The sequence below is a fragment of the Falco naumanni genome, chromosome 2 (assembly GCF_017639655.2).
Source record: "Falco naumanni isolate bFalNau1 chromosome 2, bFalNau1.pat, whole genome shotgun sequence".
NCBI classification, from domain to species: Eukaryota; Metazoa; Chordata; class Aves; order Falconiformes; family Falconidae; genus Falco; species Falco naumanni.
Genome location: NC_054055.1, coordinates 15,069,584 through 15,088,150, shown reverse-complemented (window position 1 = coordinate 15,088,150; position 18,567 = coordinate 15,069,584). Strand labels below are relative to the sequence as shown.

The following is an 18,567-nucleotide window of genomic DNA, read 5'->3' as shown; positions in this document are numbered from 1 at the left end:
ACGCGCCGGAAGCTGCGCAGCAGCCGGGCGGGCGGCGGCGTGGGCTGGGCTTTACGGTGCCGGCCGCCCCGGGGAGACGGCGGCACGTAACGGCCGGTGCCCAGCGGTGCGGGCCGCGCCGGGAGGCCGCCGAGGGAGCCCGGGCCTGGGGCTGCGTGTGCCTCGCGCGGCGCCGGGGACCGGGAGCGGCGGCGCGGCGGCAGCAGCTAGCAGGTGAGAGCGGGGCCCGGCAGGCCGGGCGGCGGGAGGGGCGGCCGCGGCGCTCGGCGGGGTGCTTGGAGCCCTCCGGCGGGGGGCGGGGTGCCCGTTCCGCGGCGGAGCGGGGCCCCTGCGGGTTCCGAATGCCGACTGAGTATTTCATGTCAGTAGCTGCGCGGCTGAGGCGTGCGGTCCCTCCGCTCGGGTGGCGCTGGCCGGGAGCGCCGTGCGATGGAAGGCGCGCTCGCTGAGGCACCGGTGCACGCATATGTGCAGGCGTGCACCGAGCACAGGCTTCTATAGTCTTAACATAGGTAGCTGTGGATGGCTCTGGCTGCGGGCTGAGGGCTCAGGCGGCCGTTTCCCCGCGGGTGTACGCGGCAGCCCAGCGCCCTCGGGGGCGGGGGGCACCAGGCGGGGACCCCTGGGTGGGAGCTGGCCCCCCTGGGCCAGGTCCCTTCCTGAAATCCTCCATCTCATAGCTGCGGCTGTAATAAGCTACACTAGTTCAGGCTTTGTTTGCCCCACACTGCTCGCTGGTTTTTTTCCGGAAGGACGGAATGATTTGTCAACAAAACGGGTAGTCCCTGTCCCCTGTCATACACGTATTAAATATGAAAAGGTTTAAGAGAAAACTGACTGTAGAAGAAACTTTTAGAACAGCAGAGTAACAAACGTTGTGAGCATCAGTTTTATCCTTGTTCACCTTAGGTTGGGTTAGGCATCTTGCAGGGAAGAAATTTGTGTTTGCCTCCACATAAAGAGATTTGCAGTTATGCACAGCAGTTACAGGCTGCCCAGTAGAGAGAGTTACCTTGTAACAGCAGTGATGTCTTGTTATAGTTGCACTTAATGGAACACATTTTGTAGCCAAAATTGTAATTTTTTTTTATTGTGACTTGAATTTTTATGGTTATGACCTCAGATACAGAAAAACGTTCATAGTCTAATTTCTTCTTGTATAAAGAATGGAGAGGTGACTAATAATGCAATGGATATTTTCCTTTTGTTTGTTTCTTTTCATCTTTTGTTTGTTTCTTTTCATCTTTTCAATATCCCCTTGATGAAGGAAAGAAGACTTGTAAGATGATTTACAAGAAGGTCGGTTTTAAGTGTTCTTTTTAGTCTTTGAACAAAGGGGAGATGTTCTTTTCACTGTAATGTAGTCAGTGTTTTGTCACCTGCTTGCTACAGTTTGTAACTGATTTTTATTTATAAGGTACTGTTTCACAAGGTACAGCTTACTATTATGAAAAGGTCCAGGTCCCTTTTACCACAGCATCATGCAATGGTTTAGGCTGGAAGGGACTTTTAAATCTAATGAAGTCTAACCGCCCTGCTGTGGGCTGGGACAACTTCCACTACATCAGGTTGCTCAAAGTCGTGTCCAGTGTGGCCTTGAACGTTCCCAGTGATGGGGCATCCACAACTTCCATGGCCAACTTGCCCCAGTGTCTACAGAATTTCTTCCTTACCTCCAGTATAAATCTACCCTCTTAATATTTAAAACAGTTGCACCTTGTCCTGTCACTACAGGCCCTGGTAAAAGGTCTCTCCATCTTTCTTATAAGCCCCCTTTATGTATTGAAAGGCCACAGTAAGGTCTGCCTGGAGCTTTCTCTCCTCCAGGCTGAACAACCCCTACCTTCTCAGCTTTTCTCCATATGAGAATTGCTCCATCCCTCCGAACATTTTTGTGGCCCTCCTCTGGACCTGCTCCAACAGGTCCATGTCTTTCCTGTGCTGAGGACTCCAGCGCTGGACCCAGTACTCCAGGTGGGCTCTCACCTGAGCAGAGTAGAGGGGTAGAATCACCTCCCCTGATCTGGTAGCCACGCTTCTTTTGATGCAGCCCAGGGTCGGACGGGCTGTCTGGCCTGCAAGCATACATTATTGGCTCATTTCCAGTTTTTCATCCACCAACACCCCCAAGTCCTTTTCTGCAGGGCTGCTCTCAATCCCTTCATCTCCCAGCCTGTATTGATACTGAGGGTTGCCCTGACCCCGGTGCAGGACATTGCACTTGGCCTTGTTAAGCCTCATGAGGTTCGCTTTGGCCCACCTCTCTAGCCTGTCAGAGTCCCTCTGGATGGCATCTCTTCCCTATAGCATGTCAACTGCATCACTCAGCTTGGTGTCATCCACAAACTTGTGAGGTTGCACTCAGTCCTGCTCTCTATGTCATTGATCAAGATATTAAATAGTATTGGTCTAATACAGACCCCTGAGGGACGCCACTCATTACTGGTTTCTACTTGGGACATTGAACTCTTTGGATGTGGCCACCCGGCCAATTCCTTAGCCATCTAACAGTCCATCCATCAAACCCATATCTCTGCAGTCCTTCCCCTCTTCAGTCTTCTGCCCTGTCAGCTCTTTAGCTCATTGAACCTTCTCACAGGCCAATTTAACTCACTAGAATAGTAGAAAAACTTGTGTTTTACTGACGTTTCTGCTGGTTTGTGAGCTCATTTAGCTTGTGGAAAGTCTGATAAGGATGTGAGCTGTCAGAGAAGGTAGGGGGGAGAGAAAGAAGAGAGACCTCCCTATTCTGCAGCAGTGAGCCATTAGATCAACTCCTTTGCTCAAGAAAGCATAACAATAGCCTTAGTAATTTTATCAGGTCCATAGCATATTTTGCATTACATTTTTCAAGTATCCAGGATAAAAGAAGGAAAGTAGCATAAATGATTTTAAATGTGACTCCGTAAGCTTGAAAGCACATTCCTGTGTGCTTTCCCATCTGTAATACGGATACTACACATTGCTACAATGGGTTGTTTCAGTACTTGACACAGCAGTCTTTTAATTGTCTGTTTTTCTTGGCAGCTGTTGATCTGATGCCCAATTTTTGTACATTGTGCAAAGTTCACTAATAACTTGCTGTAATGTTACAAATTCTGCAAAGTACAGGCAGGCCACTTGGTACAACTCTGCCTATCTAGTACTGGCAGATCCGTTTTATTTGCTTGTTGTGTTTATGTCCTTGAAATGAAAGGACAATTAATACTTTTAAAATGTTTATTATATTCAAAAGTGCAATAAAAGTCTTTATGCCGGTACTATAGTACTATTGCTGGGTGATAATAGTTGAGGGAGGTATCGTACATCTCAGAACAGTATTTAAATGATAAAAAGAAGAGCAGCAGTAACAGAGAACATAACAAAAAAAAATAATTGCTTTCCTTTTGAGAGGTATAACGGGGACCTGCAAATAAATAAATACATTTTATAAAACCAAGACATACTTAAAAAGGAATAACCTGCAGGTTGTTAGTGTTACTAACCTTTCAGTGTGTGTTGTATTTGTGTGGTGAGAAATTGCCTGGAGTTACAGTTGTGTGATCTATGTATTTTATTTACTCTGGACAGCTGAGACTGCTTCAGGCCAAGGAATTGAGTAAAAGTCCCCTGAACAAGTTAGAGGCATTTTTTTTACTAGCTATAGAATGGAGGGTAAAGTTGTTCAGTGTTTTAGTGTGGTTGATATCTGCACAAATTGTATAAAAAAACTCAAGGTCCTCGCTTGACTATTGTACGGTAAGAGAGTTGAGTCGCAGTGTAATAGTACTATTGCCACTGCATGAAAAATTGGGGAGCTTGGCTTTCCTTTATAGTCCAACAAGCTTGTATACTTTAAGCTAATTCATTAATTTTTACCTTGAGTGAGTCTGGGACCATGGTGTTTCTTGCACACCTTCCAACTCTACTTGGAAAACTAAGAATGCGCTCTAAGGCATGTGGGTTGATGTTTTTATGTTCTTACCTTCCATTACGGCCATTAGTTTTATGAGTCAGGGTATCTTTGTACGCTGCAGCATGGTAATGCTGAATGCATTGAACGTGTCCTTATCATCTCATTTTGACTTTCTCTTTAGTTGCCATTAGAGATTGATTTGAAATGAGTTGTTAAATTTTTTCTAGTGCTCTTTTTTTTTATTCATGTTCTGTTGGATTTTAGCATTCTGTTCAGTTCTGTAGGGTCAATCCTTGCCCAGTATTATAAACAGTTTGGGTTGAACTGGTATTTACGCAGGTCTCCAAGAATATCTTGGGAAATTTCTTTTTTTCACAGGAAGTATGATCTGAGTTAGTGCTATAGTGTAAGAAAGGGTTGAAAGGACATCATGGTGTGGGAGAGGATGTTGTTCAGTGAAAGTGATGAAAAGGGAACAGTCATGGCTGAAAGATATTACATTGATGACTTCACAATTCAACTTGCCTTAATTATGTCCTACATCTTAGAGAGATGTATTTATTCTAGTTAGTTCCATTTGAAGTCAGCAGGAGCAGAACTGGATCCCTGTAGTTCTAAATCTCTGTTTTTCTGGTTGATTCAGGGTGTTGTTAGCCTCAGTGCCAGTGAAGGAGTGGACTTAGGGATATGCCTTCTGACGTGCATCTGGTTCTTACTGAAGTTGTCCTCCATAGATGTGTCTCTGTGCATGTGTGGTATGTGAGAAAGGCAAAATTTCCCCCTGAATTTGAGAAATCATTTGAAACAGAATGTTCAATGTCACTTGTAAAATATGCAATGGAGTTATAGAGCAATGGTAACTGTGGAAGAGCTTTAGTTTGCTAGGAAGTCTGTAACCCTGTTAAAATGACATTAGAGGTTTCAAAAACGTGGCAGTAGCAGCAGGATGCCCTTCTGTAGTTAAAAATTGCAATGTTTGCAGGATAAACTTTTAATAGTTTATTATGCAATGAATTCACTGTTTTGAAAGATGCAACAGTGGGTTGGTTTTTTTTATTATTATTTTTTTTTAATGTTCCTCAGCAGCCATCTATAACTGTGTGGGATCTTACTGTAGCCATTTTTAAACAAGTTCTTTCTTTGAGGCTTAGGTGCAGTAAGCTGAGATGCTCAGGCAAAACACTGATGTTTCTGCAAAGCATAATGCACTTGGAAAATATGCGAGACCTTGTAGAAAGCAATGCATAGATAAGCTTGCAAATTCAAGGCCTAAAGCTGTTAAATCTATTAGGTGACTTAAAGTTTTGAGTTCATAATCTGCGCTAGAAAGTAAATATTTTCAGTGAAGAAAATACTCTTCTGAATCCATTTTCACAGAATGTGCAGGCTGCATTATTGTTGGTATATTTTTTTTCCCACAAAATTTATCTAATTTTTCTTTAATTGTTTTATTCACTTCTTATTTTTCAGGAGTCTTTGAAAAATCCTTAGTGGTCATGACATTGTTACAAGTGACATAAATTAGCCAGTGGCTCAGAATGATGGATACCCAGAAGACTACAAATGGTTTGCAAGTGATTGGAGAAGGGACTGGTATAGGGAAATCGACACTCCACATGGTGGGGTATTTGGGAAAAGTCAGTTGAAACTTGTTTTACATGTGTGCAAAGTTCATATTTTTCTCTGCTTTGAGAGATTTTTAATTGGTCTTAATTTTACCAAAAAAATTCTCAAAATTATTTTCCACGGAAATCTATAACAATGGCGAAAGATTAAGATTATTCTAAGTAAATCTGTGCCTATGATTTTTTAATGGCACTATTTTTATGACTGTTTGCATTCCTGTGAAAGCTGATTTGTCTTTCAAAGATCTGAGCTTGTGTTCCCTGGCGATAAGTATCCTGTGGTTCAGTTCAAGTAGAACAAAAAGTTGCTTAATTGTGTTGTTAAAGATACCTTATTAAATATTTGAATATTAAAATCAAAAGATAAATTTATTTAGAACACTAGCATACAAAAATATATCCTATAAATATTAAAAAAATCTAGTTTACTTTTAAAAATTCTATTAGGTATTAGAAGTTGCACGCTGGTTTTCTGTCTTGGTATATATGTATGTCTTACGTTGGGATAATACATGAAATACATAAATTTATGCTGCTTTTTTTAAAAAAATTTTTTTTTTTTTAGAATTGTAATCCTGTGGAAACAACTGCATGTGAGTATTGTCCAGCCTGCAAAGAGAAGGGCCAGATCCAAGTTTTACGGACTTACCGCATTAATTTTCAAGAGTCCATTCTTCTTTGTGAAAATCCTCAGGTATTACACTAACGGTTTTATTTGTTTGTGCAGAGGCCTTTACCTTCAGCAGTTACACTTCTTTTAGGTTTAAGATTGTTGGTGGTGAGCAGATTGTTGAAACTGGACCCTTTTGAGTCCATATGCTGGATGATGTTTGCCTGTGTACAGACAAAAACGTAACTAACCTGTGTAAATGCACTGTTTAGGCATAGCTAGCTACCCTGAAGAATTAAAAAGAGTAGATAAGAATGAACAGTTTCCCTTGTGCAACAAGGGAACACAAATGATACTAAATAAATCTGTGTACGCATCAGAATAGTAAGGTGAAAATTTGATAATCCAGGTAACTAAAACATGACTCTTGCAGATGTGAGTCTCCTATTTTCCCTTCTTTATGTCTGGGTAATGCAAATAGTTTTGTTGTTATAATTGCAGTGGGGTTTTTTTTGTTGTTGTTGTTGGTTTTTTTTTCCTTTTTTCCCCTTTTAAGTTTTAACTTTAGTTGGATTTCTGTGCTGCTTAATGTTTGAGTTGTGGTTTTGCTGTCTCTCTCTTCTTCACTGCTCCGTGTACATGGGGAGGGTGTAGCAATCTCATATGGACTGGTGCCCTTGTAGAGACTAGGCCTTGTGGGTCTCCGAGTTGCTTTTCCCATCCTTCCCTGCTTTTAAATAATCATAGTATTGTTCTGGAGATTGGTAATAGTGATTTGACTATATTCTGGTTGCAGACTAGCCACATATATATAAAAGACCCTGACAACACCTGGTCTGTGTTGGGCTAGCCTGAAAGATACCCTGCCAGTTTTGGCGCCAGTGGTGTCTCAGGCACCTGATGATAATGCCAAATCCGTAGCCTAGAGGAATGGATTTAGCAAAATAAGAGAAGAGGGCTCTCCTTAGTAAAACTAGGTGGTTTTCAAGGGTTGGAAGCCTTTACTGGAGAAGTAGTGTTGATGATCACTACTGAGATATTTACTTCACAATTGCTTATAAGACAGGAGTTGGAAAAAACAGTCTTCCTGTCATACATATGTTGAATTTATGTGTTTATTTCATTAAAATATCACTTTCCAGAAGTCTTACATTCCATTTTAAGAGTATGGTATATACATTTTTAGCTCCTGTACACCTGAAATTGCTATGTAGATCTCACTGTAACTTTCTTTCTTTCCTTTAGTGTATCTATCCACTTGGCTATAAACCATTAAACAGCATAATTATTTCTGCTGGTTCAGAAAATCATCAAGTTCCATCTGTCCATAAGAAAAGGAAATTGTGTGATGTCAGTGACTGTTCTCCTTCTGAATCACATCCGAAAAAATCAAGAACTAATACTGTGGTAACAGTTGAGCACACTAACAATACAGACCCTGTTGTCAGATGTTATCAGAATAGTTTATGCATTCCCAAGTCAAGCCTACATGATGTGTTACAAAATGACCAGCAAAAACCTAGTAACAATGTGGAGTCCCACATGCAGAAGGCAGATCTTGAAACAACTGCCAACACCAACAGCTATCAACAAAGCCCGCCTAGGACTTCTAGTCCCAAAACACAACTCTTGCCAAATTCTGAACTTTTCTCAACAACGTCTGAAATTTTGCTCAAAGATGATAAAGATTCTGCTAATAACACAGATTTATGTCTTCAGTGGAGAAACATACATAATCTTTGTTGGTTAGATTGTATTTTGTCGGCACTAGTACACTTAGAAACATTAAAATGTGCTCTAGCAGAGGAATATAATGATGAGAAATGTTTACTCCAGAAACTCTTAACAAAATATAATCAAGCAACTGTGCTTCTGAATACCTGTAAAAGAAGTGAAGTAAAAGGTGAGTAAATTTAGCTGCTGTTTCTTCATATTCAGAGTGATCTTACTTGCTACAGATATGTGGAATTTAGTACAGTGCACTTAAATATGCCTCCTTCTATTTCAGGATCACAAAAAAATGAGTTACAACCCATTACTGTGACTTTACAAAGTGGAGTGCTTAATCTAGCAGAATCCTAGTAACCTTATACATTGTTTTTCTTGGGGCAAACAGGCACGCTTTGAAGGCATCAAACACTAAGCATCTCTTGATTTGTTTTTTTGGGTCATATCCCACACAGAGAATTTGCAAATTGATGGTGTAATTGAGCCTTACCCTGTTTCCTTCCCCTCTATTGGTTAACATATTAAGATGCTGTTCTAATCTTAATCTTCAAAATAATTTCTCTTGTGGTTTATATCCTTTTATAAGCGGGCAGTTGCCTTGTCACACCAAAAATAGTAAAGCTGTGAACATATGTTCTCTTTTGGCTGCAGCTGCACTCGAAGGAATGCTTTCCCTGAGGTCTACAAGCTCTGGTGTGGATGATAGTGCTTTCTAACGTGTTTCAGTCAAAATTAGGCAAACGCATTAACCTAGTTCTGGAACCTTGTCTGGAAAGGGTTAGTGAGTGCTCACAAGTGCAGCTTAATATGTTCAAGGGCTGTAACTTCAGGCACTGGGGCAGTGATGAGCAGCTGGGGGCAACCTTCCAGGCAGCACAACTGGAGTCAGAGGAGGATGTGACACTGTAATCTACTAGTATGGCCTTTGATCATTTTCTGTGCTGTGGACTCAGTTTAAGAATCTTAAACTAAGACGTGTTTTTCTTAGTTCTCTTGACCTGGCCTGTTGGTGTCGTAAGTCTGAACTTCTAAGTCATCATCTGTTAGAGAATTAATACAGATCTCTGGTTAGCTGGTACGTTTCATGATTTATTTTTTTTCAACAGACATTCCAGGGAAAGTTTGTGGTTGAATAGATAGACTATAGTCCAAGAACAGCATCAGATAACTTGAAGAAATTAATATCTTTTCTGGGAAAAACAATAGGTGTATCAAAAATTGTTTAATCCACCTTGTGGCAGAGAAGACATACTATTTTTTGGAGGGGAACAAAAAAAAAAAAAATTCCCCAAAAGATTCTGAAGTAGTTCATGTAATCTGCTTGCCAGAAAGTCAGGCTGTTTGATTTTAGGTTTCCAGCCTATTACCTGGAAGCATTCTACCATCACAGAGCCTGTCTCAGATGTTTTTCTTTCTCCTCTGTTGTGCTGTATTTGCAAAGGAGCTCTGGTGTGCAAGAACCCTTAAATGGGGATGTTGAGTGTTGGAATATAGTATCGTTTGTGATAACTTAAACTTTTTCATTTCCAGGCATTGCTGCAAACCCAGTTAGTTTATTTGGGGAACAGTGGATAGGAGATTGGATGAAGAGTACTGTTGTGGAGAATAGGTGTAATGTTTATTCTGCCCATCTGTGTAGTTTTTCAGTATCTTTTACATACAGCTGTTCTTAAAAACAATCAAAAGCAATTGAGATGCAATAAACTTTTTTACCTTTTTATATATAGATAGATTTTATAAGTATTAGTTTCAAGAGCTATTCTAAATCCTTCCTTTAATTTGTGTACATTATGATCATGATTGTGTAGTAGAAGTTTTATTCTTGCTTGCATTTAAAGAATGCATTTGCGTAGAAACAACTAGTAAATTTAAAATACATAATAAGATACATAAAGCACACAAAGTATTTCTAAAACTATTTTAAAGGCTGACTTAGGAAATCAGTATTTAATCTGGAACAATACATTTAAATGTTTTGTTATGAATTGTATAACATCATTAGAAAGCATGTAAGCAAATTTTTGGACTCTTCATCTTAATGTTTACGTTTTAAAATCCACTCTTAATCTCTGAATCTCCAGGGTTTGTAATGTCTGGTTACACTATCCTGAAATGTTGTTACTATCTAGCTGTTGGTACACGCTCTTAGCCATAATTTGTCAGGTTGAGTAATTATCGGTTAGCAGGCTGCAGTAAAATGTCGACAACTTGTGTAAATTCTTCTCTAATTTTCAAACCTGTGAATACCAAGCACTGGCTATTTTACCAACAGTTTTAAGCAAGTAGGGATCAGCTTGAAAGGCACCGGTTTTCAGAGAATGAGTGCATGTTAGGGGTACGTACGTGTATGAAAGGGTGGGGATGTTACACATAAATACACGAAGGCATATGTATTTTTTTCTTTAGATGTTCTTCCAAAAGCAGAATCTTACCTCAGTGAAATCAGAAACAGAATGTTTACAAAGCTTCAGCCTCAGCTTAAGTGTGAATTGGGTAAGTAATCAGCATAGTATCGCAGTATTTACTTTCAGGAAACTCTACATGTAAAGCCTTGTATGTCAGTACATAAAAATAAGCGTGTATGGATGCATACAAGACAGTTTGCAAATAAATTTGTTTTTATTGGTGACATACACATACTTTACAGTGTGATCAACTGGTTTGTCCCTTGACTGTTTTTGACTTTTTAGAGAGCATATTCTCATCTTTGTAACTATGCTGTAGTCATGAAATCATCATTGGTAACAACCTAATAACATGGATCAGTCCCTTTGCTGTGAGGATTAGAAGTACAGCCTTGAACAGATAACTGGAATGAAAATCATAGCACTAAGCTTATCTTCCTTTCTGAAGTACTGCAAGCTGATTTCAAATATTCAGTGGCTGTTTTTTCTGCCCCATCTTTGAAGGTATGAAGGAGAGCCCAGTGTTTGCGCTCCCTCTACTCTTACGACTGGATCAACAAGCTGAGAAACTATTCTTGCATTCTTTCTCATGGAAGTTTGAATGTTTATGTTGTGGCTACAAATACCAGGACCGGTGAGATTTTTATTTAAGTAGCTTCTATATAACTGTTCTTCCTTACATTTTTAAAATTTGCATGTAATAGTTGGCTTTCTTCAGATCTCCAGGTTTTGTACAGCTTAAGCTTGCTGGTGAAGTTTTACATGATCCGCTTTTTTTAGGCTAGCATTTGCAAATAGTTTACTGCTATGCCATATATTAGGAAACCATGTTATCACTTAATTAAGAAAGAAATAATAGGTAACTGTGTGAGTCCCTGGCCATGGTCACTCTGATATTTTGCTGAGAGTATACAAATTGTTGCAGTTCTAAAGAATATAGTCCTAGTACACTTTTGCTGTTGAAGAATATCTGTAATATTCATTTGGATTACAAAAAAATCAGATTCTCATACATATTTACCTATTTTCAAATAGTATTACAGGGAAGGAATTTCTTTAGAATTGGTTTAGTTCTGTGTAGCTGCAGGTACAAGCTAGTAATTTAGACTCCTTTTAGAGTCATCAGAAAAAGAGAGACACCTTCAGAAGACAGCTAGCATAATTTGAAAAACACCTGTTTCCTTCCGCTATCTTAGGTTTATACATTAAAATTCTAGATCCCCAAGTGAGATGAGATTAATGCTGTTACGCTGCCAGCCGATGTGTAGTCCTGGTTAATAGGATGTGTTCAAGAGGCTTTGTTACATACTGTTTTTTCTTTAAAAGTTGAATAGCTTACGTTGAATATAAAGGAAGTCCTTTCTGGGGCTAATGAATGAATAAACTATGTTATTTCACTTTAATATCCCGTACATTGTATTTTCATACAATATAACCTCTGTGTAATCTCTGCTCTGAATGTACTGTTTTTTGAAAGCTAGACCTTGTGTAACATGGATTCTGAGGTAATTTGTTACTGCTTCCTTCTCTCCTTGAGATTCTGTATTAGCTAGTAAATTACGTGGATCCTGGTACAAGCTCTATCTTATGCTGGAAAGGAAACAAAGGTAACATGCTAAGGGAGAAAGAGCAAATAATGTGAAACTGAAGGCCACAGAGCTGCTGAAAACAAATGATGACTGATACTGTTTGGCAGAACTGAATTTAGTGCTGACTTGGACGTGATGCAGTCACAGTGGAATTCACACAAATGGCATGAATATGAAGAGAATTTGGCTTTGGCATAATGTTTTAATAACTTTTTTTCTCCTGGCAAAGTGTGTATATTTATTGTTTTCTGATCAGCAACTAAACTTATTTTTTCTCTCTGTGTGTCCAGATGTAGGAAAACACTAACAACGTTCACAAATATAATTGCTGATTGGCATCCACTTAACGCTATTCATGTTGGACCATGTAATAACTGTGGTGATAGATCTCAAAGAAGACAGATGATTTTGGAAAAGTAAGTTTGCATATATGAACTTGAAAATAAAATACATAAAATTCTGAGACTTTAATTATTGAACGTATCACTTTCCAAACCAAACTATTATCTTGGGTTTACAGAGATGCTAAACTTTAGACTCTGATAAATACTCACTTTTAAAGATTCTAGATCGTTCTTAAATGCTGAAATGGCAAATAGTGTTTAATAAACACGAAACATAGAGCAGTGTTTAACATGCTGACCAGCACATGTGTTTGAGCCAGGTCAAAAATACCAAGTAGTAAATATAGACAACTGATACGCAGTGTCAGCCTTTTCACAACCCTTGCCATTGCTGGGTAAAACTGCTGTTTGATCATCTGTTTACTAGTTTGATTCGGGAACAATGTCCTTTCCTACTGTGGTTATGCCACAGCTGTCTCCTGGGTTTTTTCACCACTTCCCAATGACCAAAATCCCATATGTGATGTTGGGTTTTTTCCCCTAATCTGTAACAAAATAGAATATCCAGTTGGGGCATTCTTATCCTGTGACTACTGTGCAATCTGAAGAGTCCAGTGTGAAAGCAGAATAGTAAAGGGGGAACCACATACTCTTTGAGCTGCCTTACTTTTTCATTAGGATCTTTTGCTACTGTTTCGTTGTAATAAACTGGTTCTTTATTGTTTCTTTATTAGAGTACCCTCAATATTAATGATACATTTTGTAGAAGGCTTGCCACTTAACAACCTGAAGAACTATTCATTTCAGTTTGAAGAAGACACCTACCAAATAACATGTATTGTTCAGTACCAAACGGATAAGAAGCACTTCATAACCTGGTCTTTGAATCCGGATGGTAAGAAACGTAAATTCTATTATAACACTTCATGAGTCTATATCAAATACTGTGTTATGGGTTACTGCAATAGTCTCAACAGTCCATCTTATAATATCAAGGATTTCTTCTGTCTGTGTTGTAAACTTCATATTAAAATTTTGTGAATAATTGTGGGAACTTTGTTGCTCAGGGTGAAGGCTTCAGTTTGGTGTAACTGATTTGTTCAGCAGCGTTCTGTCCTACACTGTACTCACTGGCAAAAGTTATTTGGGTAGAGTTTTTTCTCTTCATTACTTTGTAAAAGTTAAAAAATACTGTCTGAGCATGGCTGTGGGACAAATGATATTGGTTATTTTGAAGCCAGTTACTAATCCATTCTTGGCTGGTAGTGAGGGAACCTATGGAACTACCAGCATTAACTAAGTTTCTTTTCGTTTATGAACTGTACTGCACCTGAGGAGGCAGGGAGAGGCACAAATCCATGTTAGAAATGTTACTAGTGGTGTGATGGTCATACCATTAGTGGGAACTCCATAATCAGTGAAGGTGAAAAGTTGGTATTTTGATTCTCATGCTTTTGTAGAAAGAATGGAGTGCAGTCTTATCAAGCATTGGGACAACATGAAAATTGTCTAAATCATACTGCCAGAGTTTAAATATGAAGAGGGAGCCGCTGGGAAATGCCTAGTTGGGAATATCCTGTACATCACAGATAATCTATTTTAAAATTCTTAAAGCTGTAAAATATTTGCTCATGATCTATGAACAATTTGCAGATGATGAGGCAGATTATTAGAAGGAACAGTTCCTTTTTAACTGCCTGCCTCCCAGCCAGGCAATGTAAAGGTCCACAAAGAAACTTAATTTGAGAGATGGTTCTTCCCTCAGGGCTGTGGGTTTTTTTCAGACAAGATGTCGGCATCATTAGCTCAGACAGAAAAAAAAAACTTAGCTTTGTTTTTTTGGTTGATGTATTAATATTGCTGGAAATTCTGCTTGTGTTTGATTTTTTTACAGTGGAAATATCCTGGTTTTCTCTGATGTAATAAAGAATGGAGAAAAAAAACCTTTATTTTCTGCTTGTCAGGGGAATGGGTTAATAAAAATATTTGACAAGTATCTGAGGATAGTGACTTAAATTTTAAGTCTCTGAGTCTCTACACTGGTTGCTATTTGTTTTTCAGGAACTTGGCTTGAATGTGATGATTTAAAGGGGCCATACTGCAAGAGACATAAAAGATTTGAAGTTCCTGCTTCAGAGATTCATATTGTTATCTGGGAAAAGAAAACATTCCATGTGCCAGAAAAACAGAATTCGCAATTCCAGAGTAAAAATATTGAAGATTTTCTTCCTAATAATGTACCGTCAAATTCCACAGCGTCACACTGTGGTTTTGGTAACACTGTAGACAAAATACTTGCAGAACATCACAAAGAAAATTCTGTGAGAACTCCAGATAAGAAACAGCAGCAGGCAGCTGAGGATGAAGGTATTGTTCATCATGGTTTAGAAAATCTGGCCCATGATGATCTTGTAACACTGATGCTTGAAGAAATTCAAGTTGACTCAGAAGGTAAATTGTTGCCGAACGGACAGATGGTGGGAAATAACTCTGCTGTTGAAACAGTCACACTGCAACAGCAGGGATCAGCTTTTTCACCTAATGCTCCATGTACAGGAGAGTTTGCTGGAGCTAGTCTATCTATGAGCAGTAACTGCATGTTATATGAAAATTCCAGCATTTGCTTACCTCTAGAAGAGTTGAACCCAGCAAATTCTACTCCTGTGCCCAAAATACATGACCCTGACCCACCTGACTCATTGCTTGCTCAAAGAACAGGTGACAGAACTGGTTTACCTAACAGAGAACATGGATTAAATTCACAACTACAGCTAAACAAGAAGTGTTCAACTGTAGAGAATACTACACAAAAATCACCTGACTTGAAAGATGCAAGCAAAATCATAGTTAATTCTCAGGTCACCAATTCTTCTGCTGCCAATAATTCCTTTCAGCCTTCCCGCAAAGATCAAAAAAGAGGATTTGTAGGAAGCTGGGTAAAGAAATTATTAAACAAGAATAATTCTTTTATGCCTTCAAGTGCTTCAGCTCTCAAGAATGAGAAAAGTTGCAAAACTCCCTCAATGCAAAAAATAAGTGAAGTGTGGTTGCCAGTCAAAGGAGCAAGTAACTTTGGTGGATTTCAAAGCAGAGGTACAAACAAATCAACTGAGATCCCGAAGTCAGTGGTTCCTCAGAACAGTAATACTTATCCGTTATCAAATTTCAAAGGATTTTCTCAAAATACTTGTCTTCCAAGAGCAAGTCATACCACTCTTGAAGGTCCAACTTGGAATAAGTTAGGAAGTACATTGGGTACCTCAGGTAAAGTCACTCAGTTCCATTCACCTAGCTTTAACTCTGGGAAGACAGAAGAGTCAGATAGTGACAAAACAAAAAAACTTCGCCTAAAACTGTTGAAAAAACTTAATGCTAAAAAGAAGAAGTTGGCTTCACTGGACAGGCTAGCAGTAGAACAGACGAAACAGGAAAAACCTGTGAGTGGAGATGTAAGCACCCAACCACAAACTGAATCTCACAGTGACAGTGAATTATTGCAGAGCTTTTTAAGGGAACTGCAATATCAGATTGATGTTGCAGATAATGAATCTGAATTTAACGCAAACTCTGTATCAGGGTGCACTAGCCATAGTAACGGTGATGAAATACTGGCAGAATTACTGTCCCCTACTTCAACTGTTGCTTCCTTAGAAGCTCAAAAAAGTGAAGATGAATGTATGTATATGGAAATGGTGGACAGCAGTGTTGCAATGACAGTGTCTGATGAGACCTGTGTGCCACATGCAGCAATGACAAGCAAGGACCACAATTATTACAGTCCTGTAAAGGACAGTAATTCGGAACTTCATACAATAAGCAAACCCAGTGTGAAAAAACTTGCCTTTGAAAGTCCTACAAGGGAAGATATCCTTGAAGACCTGTTTTCCATTTCAGCACCGAGCTCAATGGCAGGTGACATAGATTTACCTCATTTTGATGAAACTCTGTTTGAAACTTGGTAAATATTCGGTTTCTTGGTTTTAAGTAATTTTCAATGTTATGTATATTTTGAAGCAAAGCACTATTATATTATATTTTCTAACTGATTTAATTGCACACTGGCTGTACTTGAACAATTTATATTTGTGGTATTTTATTTTCCTTAAAATTTTATTGTAGCAGACAAATAAGGGTTTAATGCATTTTATTTTTCTAAGAAGCAGTTATTTTAGCTGTCAGATATAATGATGATTTTAATTCAAAGCTCCTATGAGTCTTAACTTTTGCTGCTTTTAATGTGGAAAACTTACCCATATTCTACCAAGTTTGAGAAGTAATGAACTTCAGTAGTCTTGATGATGTGACGGTGTAAGAAGTATTATTTAGGTAGTAGTGATTTATTTTACAGGATCACCTAGCTCCTGAATTTAGTTTGTCTGATGTTAAAAAAAAAAAAAAAAAAGGTACCTTCTGTGATCAGGGATGTATGTTTGCATCCTTTGATACAAAGATCATTTGCAACACTAAACTCAAGCCTGGTATTCTGTTAGAGACTCTGTTCTTTTTGGAATTACTGTTCTACAAGCTCACCCTGATGTATACACAACACCCCTCAGATCCAAGGAAGGATGGATATAAGGTAGAAATTTTCCTATTTGAAGTTATGGCATATACTGAGTTTTGATCATGAGTAACTGAAAATATAATTTGGTAGAATATTTTTCTGAGCCAGGTTATTTTATAAGTAAAATTAATAAGATTTGGGCCAGAGTTTGCAGCACTAAGAAAAGGTATCAGATGTGACTTTTAGTTATTAATAGCTGCAAATTCACTAATAAAAGAAAGGTTTCTAAGAATTAAAGTTAACTGTAAGTTAGCACCTATTACTGTTGTTACTTGATTTTTCATAACCAGAGCAGTGCACCCTGTCCATATACGAGCGTGCCAAGGAGAGGCAAGGTCAATAGAAGGGAAGTAATGGAAAATGTAGCAAGACAGCAATGAGTAAGCAGAGCAATTCACATCTTGGTGTTTCTGGTTTGTATAGCTTTTGTTTTGCTAGCTGTGAGTCTAGCTAGACACGGAGCTGAGGGTATTATATGCTAAATCAGATTAGCTGTACATTTTTCTTGCACTTGGAAATAACAAGGATTTTATCAGCAAGTCCTTGTTTCAGCCATTTTAGAGGTATTCTGCATTTTATCATTGTTTTAGAACCCAAGTCCAAACCATGAAGTCTTCAGTCTTAGTCTTCCAGGAGGTGCAATTGAACAGAACTGTTACTACAAGGCATTGACTGCAGATTTAAATGGTCTTGGGTTGCTTGAACCAGGTTCAAAAAGTTCGATAAACTGTCAGTAGCACTGAACTCACCTTGCCATGCTGTTTCTGTGGCAATTATGTACCAGTTTATCGGACTGGCACTTCAGACAATGAATGGTTTAATTCTTGAAATATAAGTCTATGTAAAGAACTTGAGCTCCCTTGTTTTAGATGTTGTAATTGGTAACATTACAGTAGAGAACAAATCAATGGTTTCTGAATGTAAAGTGCCACTATACTGCTGGTGAAATGTTTGCCTGTTTGAACTCCCCTATTAAAAAAAAAAAAAAAGGTGACTAAAATTACAGTTTGATTTATCAGTGAATAAAACAGGTGCCTCTGCAAGACTTGAGAGGGGTAATAGGATATTTCTGCAGAGTTTTCCAACCAATGGGTTCTATATATGCAAACCGCTAAAGCGCAGTGTGTCCTCCAACCTTGACTGCTTCTTGCAGAGGTTTCCCCAAGCAGTGGGGAGCTGTCTTCAAGTGTAGATACCATCTGTGACCGACTGGATTGCAGCTGCCTGCAGCTGTGAGGTGGAAACTCCTTCACCAGTGGCTCAGGGCATGACACACACAGGGGTGAGCAAAGCAGCAAGCCTGGGATTGGCATGATGCAGAATGCGTAGGGCAACACGAAGAAGAGAAGATGAGCGAGTCCTGGTGGTAAGGACTATAATAAGAGAGAGGACTATAATAAGCAGAGAAGGGGATGGGGGCACATCCACTATGCATATATGCCTAGAGAGAAGCAAGAATCTGGTCACCGCTGGCAGCGCCTCTGCAAACTGGTGTTAGGAGTCCTCTGTCTGCAGCCGTGTGGGATACAGCATGGGTATGTGTATGTATAGAAGCTGCGTAAGCAAATAAATAGTATTTGAGATTAAAGCAAGTCTGAAACTAAATCTCTTGGTGTTGCAAGTTCTTTGCTGTCTGTTTTTTTCTGGAATAATTAACTAAAGATGATGCTGTGCAGATTTGTCTGTTTCAGTAATTTTTTTACTGCCTCAGATCCTGTGCAAGTGAGAATTCAGCTGAGATTGGATGAAGACCCCATGACCAAAGAAACAGTTTGGAATTTGGTGGTTACTGGACTTCCTGTTTTGA

General features: G+C 39.1%; 1 protein-coding gene across 3 annotated transcripts; it reads left to right on the top strand.

The window, feature by feature from the left end:
• Window positions 1-20: 20 nt before the first annotated feature.
• Window positions 21-18,365, top strand: USPL1 (ubiquitin specific peptidase like 1). Of its 3 annotated transcripts, XM_040583561.1 has the most exons (9): window positions 21-213; window positions 5,366-5,532; window positions 6,086-6,214; window positions 7,376-8,033; window positions 10,265-10,351; window positions 10,768-10,897; window positions 12,143-12,268; window positions 12,931-13,091; window positions 14,258-18,365. In XM_040583561.1, the coding sequence occupies exons 2-9, from the start codon at window positions 5,434-5,436 to the stop codon at window positions 16,156-16,158; spliced, it is 3,291 nt and encodes a 1,096-aa protein (XP_040439495.1). In that variant the 5' UTR covers window positions 21-213; window positions 5,366-5,433; the 3' UTR covers window positions 16,159-18,365. The 3 variants fall into 3 exon arrangements, with proteins under 3 accessions (XP_040439495.1, XP_040439494.1, XP_040439496.1); XM_040583560.1 differs by lacking the exon at window positions 21-213 and having other exon boundaries at window positions 249-5,532; XM_040583562.1 differs by lacking the exon at window positions 21-213 and having other exon boundaries at window positions 251-5,461.
• Window positions 18,366-18,567: the final 202 nt, after the last annotated feature.

Coding starts and splice junctions, on each gene's coding strand:
- USPL1 (XM_040583561.1), top strand. CDS start 5,434: ATGATGGATACCCAGAAGACTACAAATGGTTTGCAAGTGATTGGAGAA. Junction 8,034..10,264: donor TAAAAGAAGTGAAGTAAAAG/GTGAGTAAATTT, acceptor TTTTTTCTTTAG/ATGTTCTTCCAAAAGCAGAA. Junction 10,352..10,767: donor TCAGCTTAAGTGTGAATTGG/GTAAGTAATCAG, acceptor CCATCTTTGAAG/GTATGAAGGAGAGCCCAGTG.